At 47.2% G+C, this 18324-nt stretch overlaps 3 protein-coding genes across 3 annotated transcripts; 1 reads left to right on the top strand and 2 right to left on the bottom strand.

The window, feature by feature from the left end:
• Positions 1-49: 49 nt before the first annotated feature.
• BHQ10_004193 (uncharacterized protein) lies at positions 50-3960 on the bottom strand (the record flags this gene model as incomplete). The annotated part of the gene is made up of 6 exons (XM_040876532.1): positions 50-2005; positions 2054-2440; positions 2493-2818; positions 2873-3094; positions 3153-3462; positions 3514-3960. The coding sequence occupies 6 exons, from the start codon at positions 3958-3960 to the stop codon at positions 50-52; spliced, it is 3648 nt and encodes a 1215-aa protein (XP_040732697.1).
• Positions 3961-5382: 1422 nt separating this feature from the next.
• BHQ10_004192 (uncharacterized protein) lies at positions 5383-5970 on the bottom strand (the record flags this gene model as incomplete). The annotated part of the gene is made up of 2 exons (XM_040876531.1): positions 5383-5789; positions 5850-5970. The coding sequence occupies 2 exons, from the start codon at positions 5968-5970 to the stop codon at positions 5383-5385; spliced, it is 528 nt and encodes a 175-aa protein (XP_040732696.1).
• A 5342-nt stretch (positions 5971-11312) lies between these two features.
• BHQ10_004191 (uncharacterized protein) lies at positions 11313-17254 on the top strand (the record flags this gene model as incomplete). The annotated part of the gene is made up of 2 exons (XM_040876530.1): positions 11313-15992; positions 16040-17254. 2 exons carry the CDS (start codon positions 11313-11315, stop codon positions 17252-17254), a joined length of 5895 nt encoding a protein of 1964 aa, XP_040732695.1.
• Positions 17255-18324: the final 1070 nt, after the last annotated feature.

The following is an 18324-nucleotide window of genomic DNA, read 5'->3' as shown; positions in this document are numbered from 1 at the left end:
ATTGTGTATTGGTAAAGCATCAATATTTGTTTTATTGAGAATGGTTGAATCAATATCTCCAATTATCAAACATTTTGTTCGCTTCTCCCGTGATCCATCGCATACGAATAAGTTCTTTATCTGTTCGCGGTTTAGTACGCGTTATGATTTGCTGGAGTCCTTGTATGGTAGATCCATAGCTTGTCTGTTTTCGAGTCAGGACATGCCGAAAAGCCGCTGCGCCTAGGTAATCTATCTGACTGGGTGAGACCGCGCATTGAAACTTGAGTGTAGAAGTCTGAAGCGTTTCTTCACTGGCGCTAGTAACTTCAGCAGCGGACTCTGAATTGGTTTTCAAACGCTTGGACTGAATAAGTTTGTTTGCAAACTGAATCAGGTCTCGGATAGTTTGGAGAACGAGCTCTTGTGAAGGGCGTTGACGTGGTGGCAATGTCTTGATATATCGATACATCTTGATGGCCGTCTCCACAAAGTTCGAATATATGCCCACCAAAACACTTCGCAGACTGTTGTGTCTAGTGTCCAAAAACATGTTATGAGTCTGAAGCCGAAATGAGGATAGAACCTTGCGATGGAAAGCCTGGCCGGGAAGTCGACTGGATTCCACTGTAAGCGTATCTGCGACATTAACCTGCCCACCGCAACTATAGTCTCGGTCTTTCTGTATATTCAATGTATGCGTGTCGATGAGGTTGCCACAGTACGGAAAACTAGTACCCTCCAAGCGAGGCATCTTCGTCCCATTTATGGTAGCTTCGAAATTGACGAGGCTCTTGCTAGCATTGACTGTGATGCCATATTCCGGCTGACCGCTCAACATGACTCCTAGAAATTTTTTGGCGAGCTCCGGTCGAGTCGTTATCAGCAGGAAGTCGTCTATAAGTCGTAATAGAAGTGTTTCGTCGTCTTGGAGAAAATCCAGCACTTGCCGCTCAAGCTGTCCATAAAAAAAGTTGCAGAGCAAGCTAGACAAGACAGAACCTTGGGGTATTCCATTCTTTTGATAGAAGTATTTCTTGCCGATCTTGACAAGATTCTTGCGGACATGTTCGCTCAGAAGATCGAGTAGCGCATTTCCACTGTGATTCTTGGAGGTTGCTGTATCTACCTGGATCGTGTTTCTGCGTAAAGCTTTGACCCTATCTGTAGATCTCGCAGGAATGTTCCGTATCTCGCTCAGTGGTTTGGCCTTACTGAGAAATTTGCGGATCGGTTTGGCCATCGGCTTTTGAGCTGTTCCGAACTTATGTGACGAACCCTTGCTGTTGTTGATACTATCTCCTGGTCTGATCTCTACATGCTTTGAGATATGATACATCTCCTGAGAGACAAGACTCTCAATAAGCGGTACAAGACGCTCCTGCGGGATTGTGTCGAAGCACGATTGGATGTCCAGCTTGACGAAATAAAGCTTCCCGTTTCGATAGCTCTCGCTCTCAGAATGTATCAGTCGATCCTTGAATGTCTTCAAACGTGGATACATGTCACTGACTGAGAACATGGACGAACCAAGTAATTCAGGCATGCGATCCTTTTCGTAGTGAAGCATATTAAAAACCGGTGTCATGATGGAGTTGGTGCTGGGGCCGAGATACGAACGGTTGCCAATATGCTTTGCAACTCGTCGTCGAAGGTTGATGATCGGACGAGCTCCAGTGGCTTTCGGTAGCAACCGTACAGCGCTCCATGATAATTGCTTAGATTGCAGTACCCGGCTGACTTTGTCGCGTTTAATCTCCTCGAACATGGAATATTTTATGTCAGCCAAGGGCTTTTCAATCAAGCTTCGCCATACATCATGCCGGAAATAGAACAGTCTATTCTTGTGGACCTGAGATTCTGTCACGTAGAAGTTGGTGCGAATCAAAGGTATGAGTAGTGAGTCAAAAACGTAATAAACAAATTCGTGTAGGATTTCAGTTCGTTTACGAAAATCGGATAGAGCAATATGCTGGCCGTTGGACAACGTAACCGATGGTGGTTCTAGCCACCGCAAAGAGGAAATCTATACAATTTCAGTATTGAAGAAAATGTTTCAATGGTCCTATCGCACCTTGAAATTGTTGCAAACCTCATGGAGTGAAAGACTTTCAAATCGACTTATCCGAATGAATCGATCAACTTGATGCATGAATGCCTGCTGGTTCGATATCCCGTCTTCACCTTCGCCAAAGAACTCCCGTGGGATCAGTTTTCGTAGCGTCGCGCGACAAAACGCAGAGACAGATGAAGTCGGTGTGGCGTAGTCTAGAAGACAAACTTTCCGCGAGATGTTGTCATTTCGTTCAGTAGCGGGGCCTGTCGCTCCTGACAATTTGCACTCTGCTCCTTTTGGTGGGCTTGGTGGTGGACGACTTGGGATGATCTGGGTCACAAACTGTTGTGAATTATTCTCCGGTGTTGAGGATGGCGCGGAGCCAAGTTTAGCTGGCCCAGTTTCCTGTTATTATCAGTCACCGTTGCAGGTGCCAATCAAAGAAGGCGAAACTTACAGACTCTGGGCAATAGTGTCTCAGTAACTCGGTGTAAGAACATGTCTGGCTTCGTTTCTGCAATCTTTGTACCAATTGTAGCGGACTTCCTCGAAGTCGTTTTGGTATCTTGGGTCTCACTGATTGGAATCGAGATCTTTGTGCAACTTTCGAACGCGCAATTTCTTCTTCTCTCAGGGTATAGTCTTTAAATGGTTGTACTGTCTCTCGAGAGTCGACTACAGATGTGAACACATTGTGTAGCCCAAACTGACGGGGAAATATGTACTTCATCACATGGACCGTTTCCGCAAGATTGCTCGAGTTCGGAAACCGATTCAAAACATCTACCGACATTGTATCAACTCTCTGCTTATATAAGTAACGGGTCATCAACTTACGAATATGTCGAAGCCCAAACCTTACGCCTCCCTTTGAATTGATTGCGGGACGAGCATAAAGCATTCGACGGCGGACGAAGACGATACTGTTTGGCTGGTGAAGTACGCCTGCTGGCTTGTTGGGCACCTTGGGAATAGTTTTGACCTGACCGGTTCTAGGTCCTTGACCTAGACACGATTCGCCCTCCAATTTCAATGGCTCTAGCTCAGATAAATGGGCACCTGTTCGGGGTAAGCATCTCGGCTAGTGAGTCAATGCAGCCACATAAGAAATGCATACCACTGATTTGACGGTAAACACCCTTCTGTTCGTCAACACAAGAGAACACCCCGCAGTCAATCAAAAGCTTGCTCATGATGTCCTCTCCGTCACCACCCAGGAGACTCAACACATTGGTCCATGGGCTTGTCTTGAAAGCGATCACATGAGGATTCGGTATCTGCAACACGACTCCGGGGATATTGAACGTCATTGCACCAAATCTTTGGTCCTCAATTTGACGCCGGGTCGCAAGATTGAAACCATTGGCCAACACATGCTGAGGTTTGGTGCTTCGCCTGAAGAGATGAGATATAACATAATCAACTATCTAGAATATAATCAGATCTGGCACAGGTGATCGTAACAGAGCTCCTCTCACCTCGGATTGATGATTGCATGGTCCTGTGTCAGTACCAAGAAGAGATCGTTCTTCCGACTGGGAAAAGATAGCATATTCCCTATGGCGAGCCTCCAACTCCGCCGGACTCGGAGAGTGCAATAGTCCCACAAGAGTGGAATCTAGAAATCGGCCAAAATCATTGCCACCGTCGGTACTGCCCTGGGTTGATGCTGCGATAGATGCATTCGGGTCTGATTGTTGATTCTCATCCCGTTTCCCCGCAGAATTGATTCGACGTTGACGTGCCTTGGAGGATGATGGTAGCTCTTCCAACAAATACTGTCTCAAAGTGACTACCCGACGATAGTATGCTGACAAGACGGGATGATCTATCGTCACCGAGGTAGCAGTTGTTTTCTGACGTTTCTTGATCGGGTCATCTTGGGGTGCAGTAGCTTTCTGGGGACGCTTCCGTTTTTTGCTCATGATTCTATGCAAAAACTAACATTCTGACAAATAAGTCTTGACTCTAAACAAATCAACACTAACACGTATTCGTATCCTCGATGGATACCTCGGCTCTGTGAAGCGCTGTGTCGTTGGTATTGAAGTGGTTGAGAGTCGACGCGTCGATCACGCGTTGATGGATTACTTCTTTTGGAATCGACGCGTCGACGTCATCCGCACCTAGCCCTAGCCCTAGCCCTAAGTTCTAAGAAAGATTGTACATCCTTTCAGAATTTTCAATTTTACTGCTTCATACTAGCCCAAATCCATTGGAATGTTTCGTTCAAGTTCACCCATCGTGTAGAATAGACAAGATATCTAGCATTGATTCATGATCGTCTCGAAGCGTTGTCAAAAACGGGTATTGATATTTCTTACAAATTAACACCATTCGATCTTCTGGACTTTTTGTAGAATGTGTCAAGATACATTGATATAATCCCTGAGAGGTTATTCGTGACGAAAATTCTTACCAAGCTCGGATCTGGCCTTCGTCAAAAGAAGATTTACTTAATTGCTAGCCCTACTTCGACTTCGTTGCCATCCAGCCGTGATGAAATAGCGATATCCAGCCGTAATGGCACTACTGAAAAGTCGAAAATCTTGCGATCAAGGATTTCAGATAGACCGCGTTTACATACAAAGCATTTCCAACTCCAAATGCCAATTGCATCAACAGAGGTTATCATTGTTACATCTAATTCACGCCCAAGTCCTGAAACGTTCAGAGCTCATAGTTACCCGGAATGAGTGTTCCGTCTTTTCTTATTGGTAGAACATGCTCGTGATACATTTCTATATGCTACACAAATAAGTCATGGCCACTGTTGCTATGTTCTCTATATATTGAAACGTCAACATTTGCTTGGATATTATTGCCATGGCCGGTACAGGGCCGGAGCAGGAGTACGATATTTTTTGACGATGGTTTGCGTACCTCAATGCTTAAGACATATACCGACTGCGATAAAATGCAGGTATTAGTCGACGCACGGTGGGCGTATTCCCTCGACGCCAATGACCCCGGTGGCTTCCCTCTCGTAAACAGCGCCCTCCTCGACCTATAGGACAGGCGCCTAGGTCTGTACTTCCTTGGGCGAGAGAGTAGTGAGGTTCGTTTTTGCCATTCAATATTTTCTTCATAGACTTGTGCTTACCAAATGATACAATTGCAGCAGATGCATCTCTCACTGCCCTTTTCGCGGAGGAGATAGATAAATTAGACACATGGTTGTATCTAAGTAGCGGTGCATAATATATCAGATTTCGGAGGTACAATTAAAGTTATATCGTAGCGATCCCAAGTCAAACGTTGGTGGTGAAAGGACTATACCAAGGTATCAAAAGCTATTCGACGTAGTAGATCAAGGAGAAGAAACAAGAATAAAACAGAACTATAGACTAGTTCGAAACAAAGTAATTCGCTGCAACAACCTGCCCCAAACCCAATTGTTTCACCACAGCATCATTATCGAACCTCATGCGCTGCGTAATGCCGAACGGCTTTATCTTCGAGGCAACAGATGAATCTGTCTTTTGCTCGTAGAGATAAAAGACGTAACGGTGAGGCTGCGCTCCCGGCGGAGGACCAGCGCCAGCCCAGGCACCAATTGCGGGCTCGCTGCTTTTGAGCTCAAGCTCTCCTGCTTCTGTCTGGCTGACTTTAAGGTCCGTTTGAATTAAATGGGCGATCGGGCTCATGAAATTCCACGAGATGAATGGTGCATCCAGGTCGAGACAGATGACCGCGTACGTCGAGTCTTTCGGTAGGTCCGAGGGCACCGTGAGTTTGGGTGTTACGTGCGTTTCTAATAAAATTCTGTCAGATAAAAAATTCAGGTCAGTTCTGCATGACTCTGATTTCTCACCTGCTTTCGCGACTTTCAGTCCGGGTGTAATTGTGACCGGCCCGATGCTCACGCCCAAAGTGCGAATGGAGCCATTCTTCAGGTCCTGAAGCACGGCCGCGTGCTTGGAAACGTCAGGCATTGTGTATAAACTATGTGATTATTGAATTTAGAAAGTAGAGGGAGGAGAAAAAAAGTTCTGGATTTTAAAATCTTCGGTCGCTCAAAAGGTACGTACCGGGCCGGAACCGGCGAACTGTTAGCTTAACCCCCTATTAATCCTATTATAACTGCATCATCGCAGTGCTCACATCGGTCATCATAATATCGAGCACTATGTTCTCTCTTGTGCTTCCAGCCGCTTAAAGCATTCTCAAAGATTTTGGATACTAAGTCATTGGGCACATACTGATGGATTCCAGGACAGTCGAATCTTTCGGAGAATATATGTCGGGTAGCTCGCAATCCACATAATTAGAGCCTTGGAACGTCCATGTCTGACCTGACAAGTCACCTGGGCTGGAATCATTCAGTGTGCGTTCTGAACAATCAGTCAGGTGATAGCTGCATACCTTGGGAGTGCTCCTTCTTGCCCGTTTGCTGAATGTCTCATCGGACAATATACCTATGTCCCCAGCGCCTTCTACTCATTGATATCATCTAGGATGGCTAATTTGCTGCTTTCTAGTTGGAGTTACTTATGTCCTCAATGCAGGAGCTGCACGATTGTCTCCAAATGTCCTGAACCACAATTTCAAGCCCGACCCGGTACATTTCCGTTGTCCGCAATCAAGGAGTTACGAATCAATCCGTGATTATGAGGGGCGACTTTGTAGATCTCCCCCGGACATGCAAGATGCCGTTGATACATTACTTGTGCTGGCTAACGCATTTCACGATAATCTGTCTACTCATATCTCGCTCTAAGGTGTTTTTGTCCGCCATGACTCGCATACGACAGCTTTTCCGTCCTTCCTTTCCATAGACACATCCATCAAGTGAGCAGCTACTTGCAGCGGCCTCTTCTTTTTTGGACAAAGCCACAAATTATGTACGCCCTTAAGACGGACTCTATAAAGAATGATGGATCCTGATTGAAACATCACCATCTGGCAGAAGTGCCAACCTGCATCCCTTCGGCTAATATCCACTCTCTACCCCGTTTTGTCTGTTTCTTGCATGTTTCAAATTAGACTGGAGTACCTCCATATGCTCTCGCGGCTACGAGGAATAGTTTACTTTTGACAATCAATTCCGAAACCGGTTCTCCCTGGGAATCCCTAATTGTTTTGAGCTGCTGGAATATCTTCCCTTCGCCTGTCATCAATCCGGTGTAAGTATCCCGGATAGCCAATTTAATCTCATTGTCGTCTCATCCCGTAATCTGTATAAGGGTGGTTAGTGATGAGAATTTGGTAAATGAGCAGGTAAATTGTACCTGACCGAAGATACCACAAAAAAAGGTAATAATATTGTTCGCAATTGCCGGAAGTTCCTCGGACGTATATATCAACGAGAACATGGATAGATCTGACTGCACGAGTCCGCCGAAATTACCTGTTGTAAGAACACTTTCTAGCTTTCAGTAAGTCAGTACCCTGAAAAATGGAGACTGCATTGATGCGATAAAGCACACTACTTTTCTAATCTAGATGCATTTTCCACATAATTGCTAAACATCGTCTTCAAGCCCGAATTGAGTAGATTGGCGAGACGCTCTGCTACCTCTCTACTGGCAAAATCGGGGAAACATATGGTAATCTCATCTAATATGGTCATTACGTCTTCGCTGTTCACGTCGTTTTTGGTCACCTTGTCGTATGCGATGACTCTGTCAATGGAAATTACGGTTGAATCGATGGCCTCGTCGCTGTCAGATGAATTATCAGTAAAATCAAGTGCTCTCGATTTGTTCGAAGAAAGACTTACATTACTTGTTGTTTGAAGTTGACTGCTTGCTTCCTAGCCAGCTCGTTCGTTGCATTGAGCGTATCATCGGCTTKTTCTGTTCATCAGCGTCTCTTCTGATTGCTTCTTTGACGGCTGAGACGGTTTGGCCCATGATACAGTTGCGGATTGACACCTCTGAGATCGAGAACGGTTTACTTGTTCAAATGTTTTTGGTGTTTACGCGAGGATTGTGGAGTGGGCTATCCTGATACTATAAACGCAAGGTTTTCACTGGTAGGAAACTACTATTCTAGATGACTAGTCGTGATACTTACACTAGATCTACGCGTGATAGTAACCTTAAGGTTCAAACTTACTCGGAAATAAGATCCGACTACGTTTGAACCCTAAAGGATAAGAACTTAACCTTTCAATTTTATCTTTATGACAAGTGCTTGAGACCCTCTATTTTTAAAAGTGTATCTAGGTCAAATATTTTGACTCACTAGTTGCATGTGACATAAAAAGCACAATCAGAAGCCAAATGGGTCTAGGGATCAACTGGTGTCTCCAAAAACACTTTGATATACATGTATTTTGTTCGGTACGGAACTCGACCAAATGATGCCTGGGTAGTGCGCATACTCGCTAATGTATGTAGTATAGAAATTTTCGTATAGTGAGCGGTGATCAGGTCATCGGAAAAGTCAAGGGAAATTACTAACATACTTTGTCTCATAGGCCGAGGTGAAGATACGTCAAGGTATATTCAGGCGTGCCTAGGACTTAGGGCTCACACGTTACTAGCCCTGAGTAAATCGGTTTTACTTCATTCTGATTGCCCACGTTGTCGGCTGATTTTGCCTCTCAAGAGGTTTGCTCTTAAGAGGGAGATTAACTATATCGCACTATAAACTCCTCAGTGCTTCGGAACGTATCAGTTTTTAGTTGTTGATTTTTTTTTTTGGCAGCCATGGCTGAGTGGAGACTCCCGACCGCCTGTCTTTTTGCACACCATCCCTACTCAATCAACTATCATTTTTTATAGATCTACAGATAATTCCTCGATCGAAAGTTTTCTCGACATGGTGGCTTTTTATTGAATGTTATACATCAAGGACTTCTGGTTCATCAGCGTTCGATGCAGGTACCAATTGATACATCTTGCATATTACAGAATATGCCCAACACTCCATGAACGAACGGTGGATCATTGATTTGATCGATCGCCGCTTGATCCCACATTATCACTGACTCCTGAGTAGTTCTTCAAGCCCGCTGCAAGAAATATGACTAAGTATACTAAGTAATAGTAAAGATGTGTGACCAATCTACTGCAGGTACGGCAGCCTGCTTCTTTTAGCTGGGGTGACACGTCCACACCACACACCACCCTGGCACCTACACCGCACCCCATGTTCGTAGGGTACACATCGTCGTAGATGGGATTCCCTGTCTTTTCTCTCCTGTCACCTCTTGGCACTTTCAAAATTGTTTTTTTCTTTTCTTTTTCTTTTTCTTTTTCCCAGTAGACGGCGATCGGTCTCGTATAAGACTCCTCGACCAATATTCATTGATGATGGCTAAAATATCGGGCCGGATTGAAATGCGAGTGTAACCGCCAATTACTCGCAGTTATCGTCGATCGACTGCTCCGCTTTGTCTGTCTGTGCTCTATCAGTTCCCTGATCTTTGATTGAGCAACCGTTCATTATTCTCAGTAGTTAGTATTTTCAGTAGTGTACTGAGAAAGAAAACTATCGAGTTGGCTCTGTTTGCATCTCACGGGCCAGACCGGTCTTTTCCGGTGTTTTCTGGTTCCGCGTGGCAGGCGATGGCTGATTGGCTGGCGGGCGTTGTGGGCGACGGGATGCTGGATCCGGGCCAGGCACGATTTGTTTACTTACGTCTTCAGGTAGTTGAATGATTAGATATACCCGTGATAGACGGAAGATATTGGACAAGGATAATCGTAGGTGATATTTGACTCTCAACCAGGCTTTTCCAGACTGGTCCGCCTGGAATACGAAGTACTACTATGTAGAACTTATCGGGGACTCAGGGCTGTCCGCCGTTCCATCGAATTTAATTGGACCCGTTTCAGCCTGGAGATGTGCGAGCCACTCTCGTCATCAGCCTTGAACCTTGTATGCTTGAAACATCCAACATTGCTGTTGGTTCTCTGATAATTTGTGTAGATTTGTGTAGACTGTTTGTAGTTGCATGTTGATGAAGACTTTGTATACCTTTTCAGACTTCAGAATATCTGGACGGTTTTCTGTCATGTCTAGTCTGAGACTCTCCGTATGTAGACAGTGGGTTGACATCTAGCCGATGGCGCTAATGCAGCATCTCAACGATCTCATAGGACGACGATCGCCAGCGCACTGTCAAAATTGTGCTAACAGTGCTAGGTAAGGCATCGCAGAAAAACTCGATCGTGCTATGTAGAGTCATCGCAGTGATCGCACTCGTAGAACATTGAAGGGAAAAAGCAAAATAAGCGTTGAAAGTTGAAACCAACCCAGCGCCACTTTTTGCTCCCGCGGCGAGCTTTTCCGGGTACGGTACACTACTATGTAAGACTACGTAGGCCGTTCTCGACTTTTCTTGATTTTCCATCTCGAATCCTTGCTCTCTACATAGTATTTGTGAATATCAGGTTCCACAAGCCAAAAGCGCTGTACAGTGTATACGTTGGGGTGCTTATTATTATTGATCCTATTGATCTCGTTGATTTATTGATATTATTGTCATAAAGACCGCTTTCATCGATCGAATACATAAACCGTTCATTCTTCAGTTGGTGATCATTGAGCAATTATTGATGTATGCATTTCTGCCAACCCCGATTACCGCGACTAACAGATAGCCTGACAGTACTACTTACTACTTACTTTAGGCACTGAGTAATAGTACTGGTTTCACTTTGCTAGGGCGATTAGTGCCGCGACACGTCGAGGTTGGCAGTTTCCTTCCTTCCCGTTTTGGGCTCTGCTAAGCTACTTCCTTCCTTCCACCACAGCCACTCGTTCGTTCCTCCAGCACACAACACGACACGACGCTTCCACGACACTGCACTACACACTCAACTCGTCCTTCGAACGATTCCGCCTCGCTGCGTACGACGTCTGTATTCTACTGTCATCGCCTCGCCGTCGCTTATTCGTCAACGAAACACTCCCCCTGCACCTCGGTCGACAAACCATTGCGACTCTTCCAAGGAGCCCGGTCGTCGCGGTCGCCCCATTTCATTTCGTCCCAAGCTTGGACGCTGCTTGCTTTTTCCAACTCCAGGATAGGCCTCGCAAGTCCATCCAGGCAAGCTGGGCGAAGCTTCGATATGCCGCTAGCCTCAGGCACCAACGAGATGCCCGCTCTGTAGCCAATCTGCGACACCGCTCTTCAATTTGCACAACCGACCAATTTCGTTTGTTGGACCGGGGCCAAGTTAATTTGAACCGTCGAGAGTGGGCTGGTGGACAACGCATCGATAGCTTAACTGGCATTCCTTCCCTGGTGGAACCTCTCGATTCCATACGGCTACCCGAAGCATAACCTCTTCAGTCCCTCTTGCCGCAGGCGTCGTGCAAGATGCCTGACGGAGACGACGACCATGAATCCTTCCCCTCTGTTCAATCACACGCCCGTTCTCCCCCACGCTTTGAACGACCTTCCTCGCCGCTCGCTCCTTCCTCCAACGACTACCTTTCACTCGACCGCATCTCGACCCTCACATCCACATCTCAACTGTCGGGACCACTTCTGTCCGCCCTCACATATCACCCAGAGCACTCGTCCTCTGAGCCTCAGGTACCTTACAGCACCAGTCGAGTAGCCGAAACTCGCGCCGAGCAGACACCGTCTCCTGATCCCAGCGATTTCTATCGACCCTACACCGTCAATGATGCGGAGAAGAGTTCAGGCCTAGGAAGCCTGCTGCCCCCAGTCGACGTTCGACCAGGAATGACCACAATCACCTCTGCTCCTCGCTCGCCGGAATTCTCACAACATTTCGACTCTGCGTCCTACCGCCGCAACAGATCCACACCTCGTTCATTTCAACTACGGTCCGCATCAGGAGATTCAAGTACATCGCCGAGGGACGGCGTTTCTCGCCCACAACCGTCTGGATTTATCGGCGCTCGAAATAGGCAGGCCTCTTTCAAGGACTTGGTGGAACGCTTCAACAAGAACGTCGACGAAGTTCCGCCGGTACCTGTTCGATCAGCATCGGCCTTTTCGTCTCGAGCAGCTAGCCCTTCGCCTAGCTTTGGCAATCGAAGTCGTTCTGGGACCCAGACGCGCGAGGCAAACCAACGGCACGATTTGTCTCCCCCAACATCTTTCCCATCCATACCGACCTACGATCGACCAGAGCAATCTCAGCACAACCTCTACCAGAACTCCCAGTCTCCATCTTATCAAACCTACGGCGGTCATTCGTCGCGCCGACCATTGTTTGGAGAGCTTCTTACTATTGATACCGCAGTGAATGATCGGCCGGGACATGGTATTCTTCAAGCCCATCCCCGTCGCCGAGGCTCAGAGAGTAGCATTTCCAGCCCACACCCATTGCTTGGCGATAGCTCGCGACCAGGAGGAGCATTTGGTCCAGTAATATCACCATCTTCGCCAACAGCTTGGTACTTGGGCTACACCCACTCACTGGAATCTGTTAATAAGAATTTATCCGAGGGTGGTGGCCGCAACCACCGCCGATCAAGGAGTGACGCATCCTGGACGACAGTGAAACCTAACGTGACAAGCCCTTTAGCAACCCAGGTGGCTGCCGTCGCGGTACAAGATCCGGTCTCCACCATGAACCCAGAAAGCTCTTACATTACGAAATCACGAATTCCTTTGGCAAGCAGACGAGGAAGTCGAGCCTCAGATTCTTCTACACCATCATCTCCTTCGACACGAACCAGTTCAGCCATAGGCTTTCATCCGAACAGTCACTCTAATTCCACCGTCCAAATACCACTTCCCCCTAAGGGTAGCAGTCGTCTACCGAAACCTCTTAATCTGACATCAACCTCGGCATTCACAAACCCGGAGCGGAGAATACCTATACATACTACCGTCAAATCGCCAGGTCGTCGAAATGTTACCCACAGCCATGGAAGTCCGCGACAAGTTCCGGACAAGGGATCGCTCAAGGTATATGTCTCTGCGCCTCCGCCCAAGATGTCTCCGCCTTTGCGTAGTTCCAGACCACGACAACCTGTTTCCGCAGCAAGCACTGCAGCATCTCGCGCTAAAGTTGTTGATCGTGTTTCTCGTCTTCAGACTTCTGAAACTGCTGATGATCTTACACGGAATCCTCGCACAAGAACACGAAAACCACCAGAGTTGGGTAATGTAGATTTTGCCGCTCGACGACAGCGCATTCAGCAAGCTTTCAACAAGTCTGTTCAGGAGACCGTCAAAAAGGAGGAAGAAGCTGCCGAGCGTCGAAGGTTAGCCCGCTATAAGAGAGATGAGCAAGTGCGATCAATGCTCATTCGTGAGGGCGAGCTTCGAAAGATGGCCTCAATGGAGTCGGCATCTACTCCTATACAGCCGCATGCTACGAACGACTTTCCTGATCCTCAATATACTACTCATGATGACACTGACATCGATTTTACCACAATCGACGGGCAGAATCCGATTCCAACTTTGTCTGTCATTACCGATAGCAACAGCTTAAATCATAGTCAACATTCAGAAGTCAATCCTGAATCCCAACCCAGCCTGGCCGACTCTCCCACATTGGGTGCATCGACAGTCCCAAATATCCACCCAGCTCCCGCTTCTGTTGATCCTTCAGATATTCCCCCCTCCTCGGCGATAACAACAGCTACCAATGGTTCCGACTCTACTACCTTCGACCCTGAACCTCAAGTTGGACTCGACCATCAAGCATCTCACCGTGACCTCCTCAGTCGTATTATGCAATTACGTGAATCAAGCTCTAGTAGCGAGTGCGACGAGGAAGAAGAGGACGATGATGATGACAATGAGCTGTGTGACGAGGAGAATGACGACAATGGGTCAATCCGCATCATGCTCGATCCCGCCCGAGCTACATTTTTCTTGGACGAGATAGATCGTAGCCAGAGCAACGACCTTGAAGCAAGTAAGAACACGGGGAGTGATACCACTGGTCATGACGACGTTAACAGATGGAGTATGGCATCCTGGGCTTCTTCCACACGAGAGCAACAATCGAGCCTAGATAGCCAGTGCGACGCTGAAGATGAGCCGCGACAATCTACTGACCATGAGAGTCAGCCAGTGCCTAATTGGAACGATTCTCCAAATGGATTGCGCCGTCAGGCCACTCTGGATTCTTTCCACAACAGACCTGCCAAAGGTCTCGACACCCACAAGCGACAGCGTTCACATCCGGACAACTTGATCCGGCAGGGTGGCTGGGATTCGAAACGAGTTACACAGCTTTATGTACAACAACTAGCACGTGGCGGGCTAAGCGAATCTATAGATCGCCCATGGGAAAACTTTGAACGACAGAGCCGGGCTGAACAGAATGCCAACAGCTTAGAAGAAGATTCTGTCATGGTGCCGCGTATAGAAGAGTTAGCTCCTTCAGATCGCGTCCCACACCGGGCCAGCTTGAACTTGCGTGATGACTGGGAAAGTGCTTCGCCGTCAATTGCCGATTGGATTCAAGTCGCGGCAGAAGATGAGCCACCAGTACCTCCACCCAAAGATGATGTTAAACCGCAGGCTGCGGACAGGAATCATCAGCTAGGAGGCTCGTCTATCCCGGAAATCCCAACATCAGTCCCTTCCCACGACAAGAATTCGTGGAATGGATTGGGTCTCGCCATCCATGTGCAATCTCCTGTGGATGACGCTAGAGTTACTCCCATGCCACCAATGCCTTCTTACAGTCCCCCTCCGGCTCCAAAGGATGATGCGGCTCTGGAGCCATATTCTTCGAAGATTCCTGCGCCCCAATCGGTCTCACCAAGCATCTACACTAGTCAACCTCCATCCAGCAACCTTTCCAGTGACCCCTTTTCAACAGTTGAGGAACATCTTCCAGTACGTCACAGCGAAGATTCATACCTCACACACTCTGGTTTCACTCCATCGCCGCCAACGGTAGCATCCTCTGCTACTTCACAGTACCAGATTCCTGCTCCAGATCTTGCTGGAGAGATTCCAGCTGGCTCACCAACTCCTGAACAGAAGCAGCTGAAACAACGCCGACACGTTATAAAAGAGCTTGTTGATACCGAGTACACGTATGGCCGGGATATGAAAGTAGTGGACGACATTTACAAGGGAACGTCAAGTTCATGCTTGGACTTATCTGTGGACGACGTCAAAACACTTTTCGCCAATTCCGACCAGATTGTCCAATTCTCCATGAATTTCTTTGATGCATTGAAGCAGGCAGCCAAAAGCGTGTACGTGATGCCGAAATCCGCACGATGGAATAGCAAAAAGGGGCAGCGCAACGGTCGCACCGATTCGCCAGCGGAAGCACCAAGTTCGACTTCTGGGTTATCTAGCTTGGAACAAGATCAGCTTACCTTTATTGGTCATGTTTTCATTAAGAATATGAGCCAGATGGAAAAGGTTTACACGGAGTATCTCAAGAACCATGAGGCTGCGAACAAGAAACTGCAGATACTACAGCGTAATCCCAAGGTCGAAATCTGGTTGAAAGAATGTCGAGATTGGGCGGCCGATCTCACAGAAGCCTGGAACTTGGACGCTTTGCTGGTGAAGCCTGTTCAGCGTTTGGTAAAATACCCTCTACTTCTGAACCAACTGATCAACGCAACCCCTGAGAGCCACCCGGATCATGCAGCTTTGGTTCAAGCACTAGAAGCGGTTACAAAGATTTCGGTTCGCATTAACGACCTGAAGAAGCGCGCTGACGTCGTCGGTCAAGTCGTTAGCAGCCGAAAGAGGAAGGAATCCGACGTTCGTTCTGGATTTACCAAAGCGTTTGGTCGTCGAACCGAGAAGCTTCGACAACAGGTCGGTCTTTCCGAAATGTATGAGGATACTGACTACAATTCGCTGGCAAATCGCTTCAACGAGCATTTCTTTCAGTTGCAAGTTGTAATGCGCGATGTGGAAATGTACACCCGCGAAATCAAGTCTGGCATGGAGAAGTTCAATGACTACATTGGTGCCCTTCACGGTTGCATTGATGTGGCGCAGTCCAACTACACGGAGATAGAAAGCAAGTGGCATCGATTGCGAGTGTTTGTTCGGGAGATTATGAGCGTTGCTCTCCCTGACCATGTAAGTTTTTCCTTTGCCCAAGATTTGGATTGTGCTAATAATCATAGATCTCAACCGTCCGCAAAGGTGTTATCGACCCTATGTTGACCGTCCTCAAGCTGTATGAAGGCCCGCAGAAAGTAATGACCAAGCGAGACAAGAGATTGCTTGACTATGCTCGTTACAAATCCATAATCGACCGCGGCGATAAACCAGACAGGCGAACCATTGAACAAGGCGAGCAATTCTCGGTGCTGAACGACGCTTTAAAGGATGAGCTTCCGCGACTTTTTACTCTTACTGCCAAGCTTATGGAAGCATGTTTGAAGAAATTTGTGTCTATACAAGAAGGATGGTACCAGATCCTTCAGCAGAAACTCGGACCTATTCTTGATCGCTTCCCTGGAGATGTGACAGGCATCGTTAGTGACTGGTCAGCCGACTTCTCATTCGCTGATGCACAAATCATGTCACTTGCACTTTGCAACGGAACTCTTCTCTCTGAAGCTGGCAACCTGGCTAATTTCAACGCCCCTCTAGGGGATGGGCCAACCTCGCCTCGAAGGCCTTCAACTGTTACCAGTACTAGCGCTCGTACCACATCAGGCACCTTTGATAGTTCTCCGAAAGTTTCCTACGATCAGGGAACCATTGCAACATCGATTCAATCGTACGGAATGGACGGGCAGACCGATCAGCATAGCTCTTTTTCATATATCGGAGGTCGTACACGTGCCAGCTCATCTCTTTCCAACGTGGCTCGCCCAGGAGCGAGTGCAGAATCAGTCAATGGTCAGATTGGCACTGGTGCAATGGCCCAAGCATTGTCGCCAGGACGGCCTAGCACGGGATCGACTGGTCGTCAAACAGACTCGTTTCACACCGCTCCTCGTTTGAGTCTAGATATGCCTTTCATGCGTGATTCCTTGCTTCAAGAGACAAGAACAGCTGAAACAACTGCGTCACCAGCTCGATTCTCGGGATTCTTTTCGTCTGCAATGCCCATGGCTGACTCACCAATGCAAGAAGCAGCCGCACCTCTACTAGCACCAGTAACAAGTGCCAACCCCAATCCGAAAGTCTTGTTCCTTGCAGCCAGTCTTTACGAGTTCAACATTGACAAGTCCCGACGTGAGGCCGGATATCTTTATCTCACCTATACCGAGGGAGAAGTGTTTGATGTGATTGCAGAAAAGGGCGAGTTGTGGCTCSCCMAGAAWCAAGAMGACCCTACAGGCCAGGTTGGCTGGATATGGACTCAGCATTTTGCAAAGCTTGGTTGAAGCGGCATAAAACTGGTCGTCTGTACAGATGGCATTTCACCCGCACATCTACAATACAGATTAGCGATTATTTTTTTCCAGCATTTTCGGCGCTCTCATCATGATTAACGACCAACCATTTTCACGACTGCTTCTTTATTTTCTCTTACATTCTGTTGAGTATACCTCACGAACATTTCATCAAGTATGTTTCTCGTTTTTTATAACCCCGAAGATTTCTTTCTTTTGTTCATGTTTGTGTATCACTGAAGCCGGCGTTGAACCGGATGTATCAGTGTACAGGTTGGCTCGGTGGTTGATGTCTTCATTAAACCGAGCTCTGTCTATTGACCATTGGCGACTGTATACTTTTTTTTCTTTCTTCTCTTCTTTGCCCGTCAAGACGATTCTGCTTGTCAACAGACCAGCAATCATGTCTCAGGATTTTTTCGGGCAATGTATTCATTTATGTAGATACCCAGTTACAGTGTTGATATTTATGTTCCATTTTGACCATAATCATTGTTTTTCCATCAACTAAACGAGTCAGGCCTTTTAATTGCTTGAAATTGTATGATTCAGCCCTAGCCACAATAGACGGGTAGTGAACCGCAACCCAGCCACGCTCGGTCAGCCACAATCGGTGACGTCGCGGCGAAAGTCAACCCGAGAGTCAGAAAGGAACGAGCGAGAGCCACCTGCAACTACACAACTTGTCGGATCATTACTTTCCTTCGTTTAACAATACATACGACCATACTGTGCATACTGCATTTGCTAGATTGTTCATTTGCGTATTCTCAACTTGTCTTGCACTCGAGAGAATTCTTACTACGATTTACGGACGGCGCGGAATCTGCGTTGAGTCAGATAGCGCAGTCAAGGAGTAGTACATAAAAAGGTGAAAACCCCAGATATCCTGTTCGTATTATGCATTTGCTGACTTTGCACTTTCTTGCAACAGTGGGACGACTTGATTTGTGTACATAACCTTGTGGAAGCTCTAGGTACTTACGCGACCTGTATCTAGCGGCATACCTCACAACGCCAATACGCACATCCACTTCGATCTGTCCTTAGAAATCAGCATT

The sequence above is a fragment of the Talaromyces amestolkiae genome (assembly GCF_001896365.1).
Source record: "Talaromyces amestolkiae strain CIB chromosome Unknown scaffold7.1, whole genome shotgun sequence".
In the NCBI taxonomy this organism is placed as follows: domain Eukaryota; kingdom Fungi; phylum Ascomycota; class Eurotiomycetes; order Eurotiales; family Trichocomaceae; genus Talaromyces; species Talaromyces amestolkiae.
This window is presented reverse-complemented; position numbering and strand designations above follow the sequence as displayed.